We start from the raw sequence: 13,823 nt of genomic DNA on the forward strand, positions 1-13,823 counted from the left end.
CTTTTGAGTGCGCTGGGCACACGTAGAGATGCGTCGGAGAGAGCGCAAGAGAGACTCTCCTCACCTCCGAGTTGCCGTGCTTTGTGTTGTCGCGTTTCCTGTCTCTCTTCGCCGCATCGTGTCACCAGGGCGGAGGAGAAGCACCCGTAGCGCACGCACACACAGAGAGAGGGGGGATAAATACGGAGTAAGAGATGAAGAGAGGCGAGCGAGGGAGGGATAGAGAAGCTTCGCGTGAGTCGAATGGAAGAAGAGAAGTGCGCCACAGACGGCGAAGCGGGTGTGTTGGTGGTGGTGCGTAGTAAAGCACATGTGCGCACGCGGTGATGGGAGCCGGTGTACGAAAAAGAGAGGAGGGTGAAGGGGAAGCACCACAGTTGTGCCGAACACACACACACAGACACACACACGCACGCACGCCTCGGCGCCATCCGCTTCTTCGCTGCTCTTCGCCGTCCTTTTTCAGTTGATTTACGATAGTTTTTTATGCAGCTTGTTTTTCTTTTCTTTTTTGCGCTCCGCTGCACGCGTGGCGTTCGCTGCGGCGCTGCCGTTCGGCTTCCGTTGCCGTTAAGCGGTTGACTCAGAGTTTTACACAACGCCTCTCCCCCGCAGTGCGCGCACCCCGGGCAGCACACACCGCTACACATATTGCCCACGCCCCGGCGGTACGCTTTGGCTGCTAGCCGCTCGCAACCAGTGGCCACAGCAGGTCAGGGTACCAGTCCAGATCCTCCAGCGTCGATCGAAGCACGACCCTATCCATCATGGAGAAACCCCCGCTGGTGGCGATGCGCTGCTGCAGGAGGCCATCCGTAAGGCACCGCACACACCAAAGGGGATCCTGCGCCGCCGCCCTTGCCGCGTGGCCAGAGCGGGGCAGCATGGCCTCTGTTGCAGGAGGGGGCGCTGCCTCGTATGAATCAGCCGCGCCACGTTCGTATGCGCAGCTGAGGCTGTTGGCATCATCGCTACGAAGGCGGGGCCCCGCAAGCTGCACAAGTGCAACGACATCATCCAAGCACCACTGCCTCTGCCCGGCAGGCTGCGTCCGCCGCCCCTGCGCCTCTGCCCACGACTGCAGCCAAGCGCACACCTGCGCCGTGGCAAATCCGCCGCGCTCATCAGCCGACCCCACCCCTAAAGCGCGTGTGGAGGGGGCTTCCAGCACAGGAGTCACGAGCAGCACCTGCAGCGCCGCCAGTGCCGCGCGGGCAGAGCAGTGCGCTGCGACATACGCCAAAACTACGTGCATCAGCAGCGGCATGCCCTCCTCACAGGCAACGTCGCTGTACGCTGTGAGTGAGATCTCCAGCGTGCGTGAAGCAGCTGCGGAAATCACCGCGCCCGAGTCAGCGGAGTAACTCGGGTCGGAGGAAAGGTCTGGCGGGGCCTGCAGGAGGGCGCACAGGTCTACCATCAGCTCGCACAACGCGACAGACGACGAGGGGGAGAGGGCTGGTGTTGGCATGCCAGCCTCTGCGTCGTTACAGGTGGCATTGCCACCAGTGCCCCACAGCTCTCGACGATGCGCCAGGGTCCACAGGAGCACGTGGCACAGCACTTCATCCCAACCAAGCACGTCCTTCACGCGTTGGTGCAGCCCCAGTAAGCGGCGCAGCCAGCTAGCCCAGACGTCTTTGGCGGCGAAAGAGGCGTCGAAGAGCGGATAGAGAACCCAGCAGCGAGGAGCACCACTCACGGTGGTCACAGCCGCTGAGGGTGACGAGGCCGATGCACCAGTGGCCTCGCTGCAGCCGCCCAGCATGGCAGGGACGGGCGTCAGCTCGATCCCCCAACGCAGAGATCTCATGAGAGCTGCTCGGTCAACATTGCTCGCGGTGTCTGGCACAGCAGCAGCAGCGGCTGACCGTTCTTGCTGCTTCCTCGCTTCCACTGGAGGGCATAGTTCAAGAAGCGGCAGTAAGAAGGGCACAGCATGGAGGCAGTGCTTTGATACAGCCACGCTCTGGAGCAGAAAAAACGCGCCGATGTGCACCTCTCGCGCGTAGCTCGCAGCCGGTGCTTTGTCGGGGAGCGCGTCTGCCATACGTGACGTCGAAAGCGGCGATACCGCTTCACCGCCAGTGCCACTGTTGCCGAGGCGCTGCAACAGCTGAACGGCTTCGGCCATGGTGCACAACTCATCGACCTGAATTCGCACGGCGGCGACGTCGCGCATACGGAGGCATGCCCCCTCAAACGCGTGTACGAGTAGTGACGCGTAGCCCAGTACCATGTCGGCAGCGACGGCGGGGTACACTTCCGCCAGCGCGGCGGCCAGGCGAGTGTTGGCGTAGAGCGATGCGGCATCCAGGCAGAGAAACAGCAGCGCGCGATCACGAGCCGCGGAGTCCGCCTCCGCGGCACGATCAGTGGGCCCGGCCTCCCTTGATGACTCCCTCAGCCAACGGCCCGCCACTGCGCGGATAGCGGATACAATGCTGACCTGTGCGGGGACAGCCTGCACGTGGAGCGCCGGCGCACCAGCAGAGGCGGATGCAGGGCCTTCTCTGTCGTCGTCGCGAAGTCCATCAGCACTGCGCGACCATGACGCGGACAGCAGCGGAGACGTGAAGCGCGCAAAGGCCCCGGGCAGTCGCCGGGTGTCCATCACCACTGACCGCAAGAGAAGCTGCACCGCTTCCTGCGTCTCTGCGACGTTGCCACATAGCGTATAGCACACCGCCGGCGAGCGATGGCGCATTCGCGCAAGGTAAGTCGAAAGAAAGTGCGCGCTGGCGGCCCATCGCAGCTCTCCCAGCAAACGATGTGCCGCGGCCGCCTCCGAGGATACAGCGGTGTGGCCGTTGATGGAGCCGCCGGTCGTAAGGAGAGAAGACGTGCCGCTCGCTGGCGACCGACACAGCTGCAGCGCCGTCCGCGCCGCGTCCAGGAAGTAGTGGTCCAAGTTCCCAGTAGCGTGGCAGGCAGCGCCTGCAGTGCCGTCGTCGCTCGTGTACTGGAGGAACCACATCTCCATCACAACACCGCCGCCGACACACATTCCCTCTGCCAACAAAGTGTCGCTAACGTCCTGCAACATGCTGTAGCCGCTCAGCAGAGCCGCGGGCTTTGTGTGCCCTGTGCCTTCCTTGTCCGCTACCGCGCCGCTGCCACTGCTACGCCCCCTGCGCCTGAGACGCGCACATGCGCGGAGGATCAGCATGGACCACAGGATGGCGGACGCGTGGCGCACAGTGCGCACCTCTGCCGGGTTGGTGGAGCAGACGAGAATAAAGAAAAGGAGCTGCGTCTCGTAGCATTGGCACCGTATACGCTGCCGGGCCGCCGCACCGCCGCAGTCCAGTGCGCCAGTCGAATTCACACCCTCTGTAGAGGTGCTGCCAACCACGCTGCACAAAGCACTAGGGACGTGCGAGAGGTGTTGCAGCACGCACAGTAGCTCCGTGATGTCCTCCAGACGCCGGTGGCCCAGCACCACCGCTGACAGCTGCGCCTCCGCCCAGTTCAGGAAGGCAGGGTCCTCCGCGACACGCCGGCACGCCGCGCGCTGGCCCACCCCGACTCCTCCGCAGAGCAGCAGCTCCAGAAAGAGTACCTCCGAATGGGCTGCGGAAAGAGCGGAAGACGGTGGGGGGGTCAACGATGCTGCGGTCGCTTCGGCATCTCCTCGGGATGCCTGGCAGCCGACGCCCTCACGGCCCCCTTCCTCTCTGCTGCCCCTCAGCGCCATCGAACTTGGTGAAGGATTCAGCAGCAGTAGCAGGTGCATTGCCCCCAGCACCTTGTTCGTAAAGCCTAGCTGTTCGAGTCCCAGTCGGGCATCTGGTCCGCGAAGCAGCTCCGACACCTCGCTGAATGGGAGGTCAGGGTCGTCTACGGGCCTCTCGGCACCAGCGCCCAAGGCACTGGTGCTTCTGTCATCGCTCAGACCCCCCTCCGCGTCCTCGTCGGAGGCGTCCCCTGCCGGACTACCAAGCTCAGCGATGGCCTCCATAAGCAGCGAAGCAGTGCTCCAGCCCCCGAGTGCGTCCTCCACAGGCGCAGAGGTCGCTGAACTCCCTCTCGCCCCCGCCGCCTCGCCGCGAGTCAGCCCACGAACAAGAAGCAGCAGGCACCCGGCTGCCATCTCCACCATCGCAGGATGCCCCGCCGAGACGAGAATCTCGAGAAGGAAGAAGATGAATGGGGCGCAGTTGGGGCCGTGCAGGCAGCGGTCCCGCAGTGCCACCGCCTCCGCCCTTGTTGCGGACTCCGACGCAAGAGTGGTCGCTGTCAAGCCGTGCAGATGCGCCAGTAGCGCCTCCATCGCCAGCTGCTGATGCCTGCGCACTGTGCTGCGAATGCATCGAAAAAGAAGCGAGAAGAACGCCTCGCCACGTACACACGAAGAGGGCAGTGGCGCGGCTAATGTGGGGCGTGTGCCGGCCGGCTCCTCTTTTCCTGTAACGTGGAACGTTGCGTAAGAGATACCCACAGGCCTCACGTAGTAGCCGCTTCGGAGCTGTTCAAACTCGGAGATGGACCACTGGTGCGCCGGCAGGTGCTGCTGGGCGGAACCACCGGCGGCAAGTACAGGCTCCGTTGCACCTTCAGGGATCCGCGTGTGGGTACGAAGAGTGCTGGAGAAGTCCCTGCCGGCCGCGTACGGCTCTGTGGCTGCTGAAATAGCATCTCGAGGCTGAACATGCGCGCTGAAGCTTGTGGTGCGTGCGGCAGCTGAAGAGGGAGGCTCCAATGCCTTCGAAGACCCCGGCGCAGGTGGATGCGCGGTGGTATCATCTGTGACTATACGCTGTCGACCGTACGAATGCCGCGTCCGGATCGGAGGAAAGGCTTGCCCCGCAACTGCTTGAATTGGGCGCAGTGAGGGCCCGAGGGACGAAGGGGACGAGGCCGCCGCTGTGTTAGGAATGATATCGATGTGACGCTCCACGATATCGGTCACCATGGAAGCCGGGGCATCCGCGCTGGGAACGTGCGCAGGCATGGCACCTCGAGCGATCTAAAACGCACGGCACAGTGGAACGAGAGAGACAGAGACAAAGGGCTGGCCGCAAAGCATACAAGGAGGACCACTGAGGTGGGAGCACACGTGCGCACCTTGACGAGGTGAAAGTGCGCGGTGCAACTGAGGTGGCCAGTGAGCAAGAGGAGAGAGATACGACGCACAGCACGCGTACAGGAGCACGCACATACATTTTCACGGTGGATGAATCAAGGCAGCGTGCTCAGAGGGAGAAAGAGAGAGAGAGAGAAGGACTGTGACCGTCGTGTGGCGGTTACACTCCTTTGCCTTTGACAAGAGCCGACATCGACACGAGGGGCGGCGCCGCGCCCCATCAACAACGGCAAAGGGAAAGAGCACCGCAATGTTCGATACGCCCAGTCAATCAGCAGTGAAAAGGAAGCACGCGAGCCGCCCTATCGCACCATCTCGCCCCTATGGCATCCCGCCTTTCATACGTGTGAGAGAGGTGGCAAGGGGGGAGGGGGGTACTCACGCCGGGGAATGGCACGGTGCCAGAGGGCGGCTGACGGCACCCCTCTCCCCCTCGGCCGCCCGCTCCCCCGTCATGCCCATGCGAGAGGAAATGAGGGGAGGAGAGAGGCGATACGCCACCCAAGAGAAGCGGCGCTTTTGTCTTGACTTGCGCCGCACCCTTTTCTTTCGGTTGTCCCTACGGTGTTGGAGGGCCTCCGTCGTCACTGCCCACTGGCGACTTGCCCTCTGCGTGCAGACAGGGGCCGGCCATCTCCTCCCCCCTCTTCCCCACCCACCCCCCACACACACACGCACCAGAAAAAAGGGAGAGAGGTCAGAGGAGATGTCGTCAGGGGAGACGCAAAGTGAGGCGCAGAGGCCGGAGAGGAGGGGAGGAAAGGCGGGACAGGCGAGGAGGACGAGAAGGCGCAAGAAAGGTAGGAGGAGAGGGAGAGGTAATGAATAGCGGCTTCCCCACGTAGCAAAGCGCGCGCGCCACAAGAATCCGAGATAGGCAGACAGACAGACAGAGAGGAGAGGAGAGGGGGAGGCTCGTGAAGGAAGTGGGCGAGCGAATAGGGGAGAGAGCGGTGCGCACACGTGGGCGCTGGCAACCAAGAAAACGAAGAGTGGCGGGAGATGCAGCGGAGGCAGGGCGAAAGGGACGAAGCACAGCGAGGCGAGGAGTCCCAGCGACAAAGTGGCTTCCTTCAGCAGCAGCCCCGGCGGTGTTCGCTGTACGCACCGGCGCTCGTTGCTTTTCTACTCGTCCTGCCCCCCTACTCCTCGCCGAATTCTGTAGTCTGCAAGGTGGCCAGGAGAGGTGATCAGAGCAGAAATACTGTATGTAAAAAAAAAATATGCGAAGCCATACGTGCGTGACGCTCCTCGCGGTAATCCGCTGAGTGCGGCTGACGCGGAGCACAGAGCCATGTCATTGAGAGCCAAGAGAGAAGCAATCATAAGAATGCACGTTGGCGCGTGCGGTGAGGAACACCGTCTATATGAAAAGACCCACATGATCCTGAGTGCATCGCGCGCCGCGCTGTCCCAGGTGTGAGGTAGCACAACCAACTTTTCAGCAACAGAACTAAGGAGATCGAAAATGGAAAGGCACGCGCGCTACCTGTCTCTCCTGCGGCGCTGACCAGCACTGGAGCTCCCTTTACCTCCCATGCAACGCATCGGGGTACCGCAGCGCTGAGGCGGCGTGCGCGGCGTTGGCCAAGCTACTCGAGCCCATGACAGCGATCACGAAGAGGCCATACTGTTGTGTATGCGCGCGAGAGAGGGAGAGAGAGGAGGGGTAGAAAGCGAGCGCTCCAGGTGAAGATGCGATCCTTTACAAAGGATAAGCGTGCCGCTCTTCAAGCCCATCGGTAGGCACAACGCTGCCACGCTGCTGTGCGTCGGTACACGCAGGGAAGAGGCGTCAAGGGAGTCGTCATTACCCGGTGTCGTCAATGACAACGAGCGTTGCGTACGGCCGCCGCTGAGATGCAAGCAGAGAGTGTCCTTATCCCCATCGATTTGCCTACGGCACGTGCTCTTGAGCGCATGGGTGCCAATCACACGCACGCCTCCTCATCACAGCATTCCCCCCCCCATGCGACGGGGGAATCAGCAGGGAGGAGAGGACATCCGCTTGCACCTGAGCGGCTCTCGAAAGCACGGGAGGCGACGCTCATGGCGGGCGGGGGGGCAAGGAGGGAAAAGGCTGAGGAAGAGGGCCCGTTACTGTAGCCATTTTTATGCTCCAGGTGGCGTGGCTCCCCCTCTGCCGTCCAATGAGCCGCCGCAGAAGAGTCCGTAGCACCCAAGAAAAAAGGGGGAAGGCAGACAGGGATAGGGCAAGCGCCCGTGTGGAAGACTGCGTCGATCATCTGGTGTGCGGAGGCCAGAGAGGGGGAGGAGAGCGTGTAGGCACGACTGCATACGTGGGCGCTCGCGTTCGTGCAGGGGAAAAAAATTTACTGTGGGCAGTGGGGAAGCACAGTGCTGATGTGCAGATGCGTACACGACAGTGATGTGTGCTACATGGCATCTTTGTCGAAGCGGAGCAGATCGAAGCACCACCCCGCAGCGTAGAAGAGAAGAAGAGCTAGAAACGGAGCTCAACAAAAGCCTCTGCGAGCAGCGGAAGGATGACTGAGTGTCATGTCGCGTGTTGCGGACGACTCGCATAGAGATGTGTGCTGCACGGCTACCGAGGCACGCACGCAGCACACGGCGTGTGAGAGATGCCGTGAAATGGGTGAGCGAGGCGCAGACCATCACTCGACCCCGTCAACAAAAGTCTCAGTCGACCACTATGTCTTCTCGCACCTTCCCCCCACCAGGTAAGTGAAGTGCGCATCTGCTGCAGTGTCAGCATCTTGTACAGCAGAGCGGCAACGGCAGCCACAGCGCTTGAAGGATACAGCGCACCCTCAGACTCCAAAATGGTAGAGATCTACGCGCTACAGTGCGGCCATGCACACCTAAAGGAGGAGTTATCTGCCGACGCTTCCTGCGCTGAGCACTCCCCCTCGCTCATCGGCAGCACTGATACAGCGGGAGCAGCAGCGGCTGCTTCCTCATGAACGGCAGCAGGCACAAGACACCAACGGCACCGCGACGAGGCCGCGCGGAGAGGGATCTGTCGTTCCGCCCGCGAAAGAAGTCACTACGGAGGTGAAGGCCCCACCACAACGAAATGAAAAAAGGAAGAGAAACCTGAAATACGTCAGCGGAGCGGTCTACGCACCTGAAGCGTGTGTCTCGAGTACACGGGCAGAATAGCTGCGGCTCATGTGATCAGCTCGCCCTGTTTGAAGGGAGAGGGGAGGGGGCAAATAGGGGGGAACCAGTCAAAGAACGCTGCAGTGGCTCACCGCTACACTCATGCGTGTTCGGGGAGTAGGGTGGTGATGGTGGTGGTGTGCGGTAAGGCGTGCTTCTAGACCGCCGGCATTGGATGCCGATGAAAGTTTTGCCGCAAGCGCCGCGTCGTGAACTGTTCGTCCTTGCACGTGTGCGCAAGGGTGACCTCGTCGCCCAGTAAATGCGTACGTGAAACAGAAGTGAAAGCGACACCCACGCGCGTGAAGCCAACGCCCGCAACACACGCACGCTAGCAGAGAGAAAGCAAGAGAGAGCGACGAATAAGAGCAGCGAACGGGACGCCGTGCACTGTGAGCGGAGGGGGAGAAGAGGGGGCCCGGCGGGCATTACGGCACTTTGGAGAAATCCAAGCTGGAGAGTGAATCAAAGATAAAAGGCATCCGCACCTTCGGCCGAATTTCGGGCGCCAGCGTAGCGGCTCACGCTTACGTAAAGGAGGAGGAGGGAAGAGGAAGGAGAGGGGAGGGGGGAAAGAGAAGCTTGGCTACAGATCTGCCGTGAAAAGGGGTGGCATCATGCTTCAACGAAAAAAAGGGAGCTCAAGCCGGAGAGTGACAGAGGCATCCACGTGTGCAGCAAGGAAGAGAAAGAAGACACTACCCTCACATAGCAGCGAAAAGGAGGAAGGGGGAGCTTCCGGCCCCCACCACGTCGTACAAGCTCTTGCCGCTTCGATGCATCCGAACGAAATACACTTCCTTCTGCATGTCCATTGCTGTTGCTGTTGTCTCCGCTCTTTGCTTAGCTTTGATTACGTCATTGGCGCTTGACTGCTCTGCGCGAGTCTCTGCGCGCCTTCGTTTCGCTCCCGCGCTGATATCCATTTCTGTAGGCGCAGTTGTGTCTGTGTGTTTGCATACTGTTACCTTTTGGCTGCTGTCGCCTGCGAATTTGAAGAAATTACGGTGGCGTAACGCGATAGGCCCACGAACGAAGAGTGGAAGAACAAGAGCATACGCGCAGAGAGGAGGAGGGAGGTACGAGAGCACATGGGCCACGCAAGCACACACATACACACCCTGCTGTATCCCTTCACTGCCCTGCTTCATATAGCGGCACTGGCCTTTACCCCCATCCACCCCAACCGGCCCAAACTTTGCCCCCCCCATCAACCGACATCAGCAACCAAAACAAGGCGGCACCGAAAGCAAAAACGCCAGCGGGAGTGTCAGGCAACGAAAACGCGCCACCACAGCACCGCTGAGGGAAACAAAGCAACGCTCGAGGGGAAATATATATGTGTATGGGGGGGGAGGCTGTTATCCTCGAAGGGCAGACGCGCATATTGAACAGCTTCTTCCACTGCAAAGTGTGAGGGGCACTCGTTGCAGAATGACCGCCGTGAGGGCCGCTGTGCCGCGAGAGAGACACAAAAAAAAAGCAACAGCAACGAGGGGGAGGGGGGCAAAAGAATGCGCCACTGTGTGCGGCATCCCCCGCAGCTGCGCATGCGACGATAGCGCTATTGGAGGCGGCGGGGAAGGGGGACTGCAGTGGTAAGGCCCGTCCTCCCGCCGCGGGCACTGGCGCGCCTTCGCTTCACCTGCACGCGTAGTGCAGTACGGACTTCTCTTTATGCCCTCCCTCTCTCGTTAGGATTTGCAGGTGAGCCCGAATCGCGTGTACCGCGCCCTCCTCGAAGAGGGCAGAGAGACGTGGAGGGGGCGGGGGGGGACGGCGCCTGGCATGAGGATCCTCAGAGAGGTGCACATCGGGGAGAGAGAAAGGAGGGGGACGGCGCACAGCAGAGGCTGGAGTCACGAGGAAAGACGACCGGCTCGGCATGGCTGAGCGACTGGGGAGGAGCCAGGGCGACGCGCTGGAGGCGGCCGGGCACGGGCAAGCATGTGAGAGGTGCCGCCACTTCCTCGTCCTTAGTCGCGTCGATTGCCTTTGATGAGGACGTCGCCCGCAGGCCTATTGGGTTCGCCAGTCCCACTCGTAGCTGCCACCCTCCACGTAGCGCTTGATAGGCTTGGAAGCGGAGGTGGCAGTGATGCTTGTGATGCCTCCAGGCGGCGCTGCAGGCGAGTCTTCCTTGGAGGCTGGCGCACCAGTATGCGGCATCTGCGTCCGCGAGGACGAGCGGGAGTGCCGAACCACTGCGGGGCTGCTGCCCCCAGGCATCGTTGGTGCGCTAGGAGTGCCTAACGGAACAGCACCAGCCACCGGGCTTAGCTGCGGTGTGGCGACGGATGGCATGAGCCTCTGCGGTGGCCACACTGCCACATCAAGAGCAAGCGCGTTTGGGAACCCAGCAGACCCGCTCATCGAGGTCGGCGTCATCCCGCGCGAGACGTGGGCTGGCGTCGACGGGTAGCTGCCATTGTTGTGGTTGGCACTGGCCGCGCCAGGCATCGCCACTCCACACATGACTGGCGGGCGCGACGGCCCAGCAGCGGAGACGGCTGGACTCGCCGCGCTGGGGCCGCGGCGCGTGGTTTGCATATTCGGCGCACCGTAGGCGTAGCTGTACAGTGCCTGCACCCACCGCCGCGCCGTGCTCATCGCCTCCGATGAGGCGGATGATATCACAGGTGTGGCGAGGTACCTCGCCGCTGGCGCTGCCGGCGTGTTACCTACGCCAGGAGCTGCGCCTGTCTGGGAGAAGGCCTGCGAGCCATGCTCCCCGGCCCCGCTTCTTGCCACCGCACTACCACTCGCATCGACGGTCCCGGTGCTGCTCTCCCTTGTCGTTGTGCGTGACGCCGGTAGCAGTGAGAACAGGGCGCTGGCAATCGTCTTGGGTACCGGCACGCTCGCCGGCTTGCTGGCGCTTGTAGCGGGCGCCGAGGCAGGCGAGACCAGCGGCGGCCTCGCCGCCGAGGACGCGCACGGAAAAGTCGCTAGCGGCGCAGTGGATGGCGAGGGGTGGTGGCTGCAGTGCGTCCCTGACGCAGAGGCGCCGGGCGAGCTGCCAGCGACGGGTTGCTTCTTCTTGTTCGGGTTCGCAAAGTTCGGCACCGTTCCGTGATAGTATGTGCTGCCGTCTCGCTCGAAGCGGTAGACATAAAAATTTCCAACGTGCTCGTGGATGTGCACCGTGCCAGGGTTCAACTGTAGATGCATCAGCTGCTCCGGATTCGCGCGCGGGGGCGGGTACCACCCATCCCCTTCGCTACCGTGCAAAGCCTCGGCCTCGTCGCGGTCGCAGACCCGCGTCACCCAAGCCGGATCGTCGGAGTCCGCCTCACGCGCCTGCTTGCAGTATGGCCGCATCGCCGCGAGCACGACACCCTCGAGTGGTATCGAGTGGTCTGCGAACCATACCATGTGGCCCGGGTCGAAGCGCAGAATGTCGCCCTCGTTGAAGCCCGGTAAGACATCGCTGCCCATGACGTAGACGTCTTTCGGGTGTATTGTCACGACACGCCCCGGTTCTGGAGTGGGCGGCGGGTGCGCCTGATCCACCAACCCGCGGTAACGCCAGTACCCGCTCTCCTCGCTCGGTAGCTGCGTCACGCGCTCCTGCATGACCTCCGGCCGCTCCGCGAGCGACCAGCACAAGCGCTGTGCCAGATCCTTCGATATTCGGCCATGGATCATCTGGTCCGCTGTGATCCACATCTCCATCTCGTCCGTTACACCCTGGCCCACGCTCCGGTCAATGGCAGCCAAGCCGCCGGTGCTGTGGTTGCCCATCATGCTGCCCGGGCCGCGCGCGGTCGTGATATCCATGTGGTGGCCCGGCAAGCCCCCGCTGAAGCTGCTGTTGCGACTAGTGCCGGCCGTTGGGGTTCCGCCCTTGAGCACGCCAAGGTAGCCCCAGCGCCACTTCATCTCGTACAGAAAGGAGAGAATCGGTATGTTCGTGAGGAGGCTCGAGAAGCTGAAGGTCTCCATCGGAGGCAGGAAGGGCCGCGGCGGGCCCTGTGCGGCGGTGGACGGCAGTAGAGGTGCGACAGGCGAAGATGTGGTGCCGCCGCCGCCGGCAGCACCGTACATCGGTGGTAGCGCATCCGCGGCAGGCAAGGAAGCAGCTTTGTCAGCTCCGTTGTCGTAAGGGGGCAGAGACGGCCCTACGGATGCTGTAGGGCTCGGATAGGTGATGGGGCCCTCCATTCGCACACCGGGCTGCCGCTCGATGAGCCCCGCCTGGATCATCTGGTAATAGTAGGTGCTGGCAGCGATGTACGTCACGCGACCAAGGTTCTGCTCGCCGGCAGACTTTGTGAGAAACACCATGGCCGCTAGCGGGGCAGCCACCGGCGGTGGCAACGTCATCATATCCTCAGACACGGCGATGCGGGCAAGATAGCGGCAGCCATTTTTACTCGTCCCGCGCGCGCGCAGAAGCGTGCCGCTGCTATTCATCGACGACGCCGCCTTTGCGCTCCCGCTGCTCGCCTGGCTGCTGGTGAAGGAGTACGGGTCGTTGTGGTACGTGCCCCCTGCTGTCAGCGGGGTTGCCTGCATGGAGCCCGGAGTGAGCAGACTCGTCGCTTGGTTTGCTATGGCCGGCGCCTGCGTTGACGCGCGCCTTGCGTCATCCACGTCCTCCTGCATCGAGGCAAAGCCGAAGCAGCCGACAATATTAATGATAGAGCCGAACATATACACACCATTTTCTAGTGCCGCCTGCATGTTGCTCCCGGCGACGGAAGCATTACCGGCGGAGTAGGACGGGGTCGGCGGGGCGGCAGAGGGCAAAGGAATCGACGACCGCGTCGCAGCACCGCCAGGAAGAGCATTGTGCAAGTTAAGCACCTTGCTAATATCAGACCGGAACGCTACAGCACACAGGACGGGCAGCACCTTACGCTGCTTCTTGCCGTCCGGCCCCATGGTGGTACGCGGGTGCGCGAGCGCCCACTCATAGGCGTGCCGCATCTCCGCGTCCGTGTCGAAGAGCATTTCCTCGACGTGCTCGATGACGCCGCGGTATAGAGCTTCGCGTGAGGGGTACGAGTCATCCTCGCTTCCGTCGTCGTCCTCGCTGCTGCTGCGATCCCCCTCCCTCATCAGCCCGTCAGCGTGCAGATCAGACTGTAGCCCAGCCTCCGCGACCGGCCCGGCAGCCGCAGCCGCGGCAGCGGCACGTGCTTCACGCTCCTCCTGACGACGGCGGCGCCGCTGCACGCGCGTCTCCTCTCCTGGCAATCGATAGGAGCTTGCGTAGTTGGGAATACAGCTAAGGTCGCCCGGGTTGCCGGGTCGCCGAAAGTAATAATTCACCGCGGCATCGCATCGCGCCTTGTGGAACTGTACAAAGAGGGGACAGTCGGGGCTTGGGAAGTACTCCTTTGTGAGCGGGATGAGAATGATGTCTTGGCGCTTGCCGCTGCCACTGCCGCTGGCCGACGGGTTTGCCTGACTCACATTAAAGAAGCCGCGCCGGATTGTTTCACGGCTCGGTGCGACCCCCATGGCCTTCGGAGCCACCGACGCGACACAGTACGTCTGCCGATGCGTGTAAGTGTGTGCGTGCGTGTGTGCGTCGAAAGAGGGAGAGGGGGGGGGAAAGGGGGTGGTCGCTGCCAACGGATGTGAT

General features: G+C 62.3%; 2 protein-coding genes across 2 annotated transcripts; both read right to left on the minus strand.

Annotated features, from left to right (window-relative positions):
* Positions 1-682: 682 nt before the first annotated feature.
* LSCM1_01455 (uncharacterized protein) lies at positions 683-4,954 on the minus strand (the record flags this gene model as incomplete). Its single annotated transcript, XM_067319066.1, has 1 exon — positions 683-4,954. The coding sequence occupies one exon, from the start codon at positions 4,952-4,954 to the stop codon at positions 683-685; it is 4,272 nt and encodes a 1,423-aa protein (XP_067176345.1).
* Positions 4,955-10,249: 5,295 nt separating this feature from the next.
* LSCM1_01456 (uncharacterized protein) lies at positions 10,250-13,699 on the minus strand (the record flags this gene model as incomplete). The annotated part of the gene is made up of 1 exon (XM_067319067.1): positions 10,250-13,699. One exon carries the CDS (start codon positions 13,697-13,699, stop codon positions 10,250-10,252), a length of 3,450 nt encoding a protein of 1,149 aa, XP_067176346.1.
* Positions 13,700-13,823: the final 124 nt, after the last annotated feature.

This window comes from Leishmania martiniquensis, chromosome 31 (genome assembly GCF_017916325.1).
Source record: "Leishmania martiniquensis isolate LSCM1 chromosome 31, whole genome shotgun sequence".
NCBI classification, from domain to species: Eukaryota; Euglenozoa; class Kinetoplastea; order Trypanosomatida; family Trypanosomatidae; genus Leishmania; species Leishmania martiniquensis.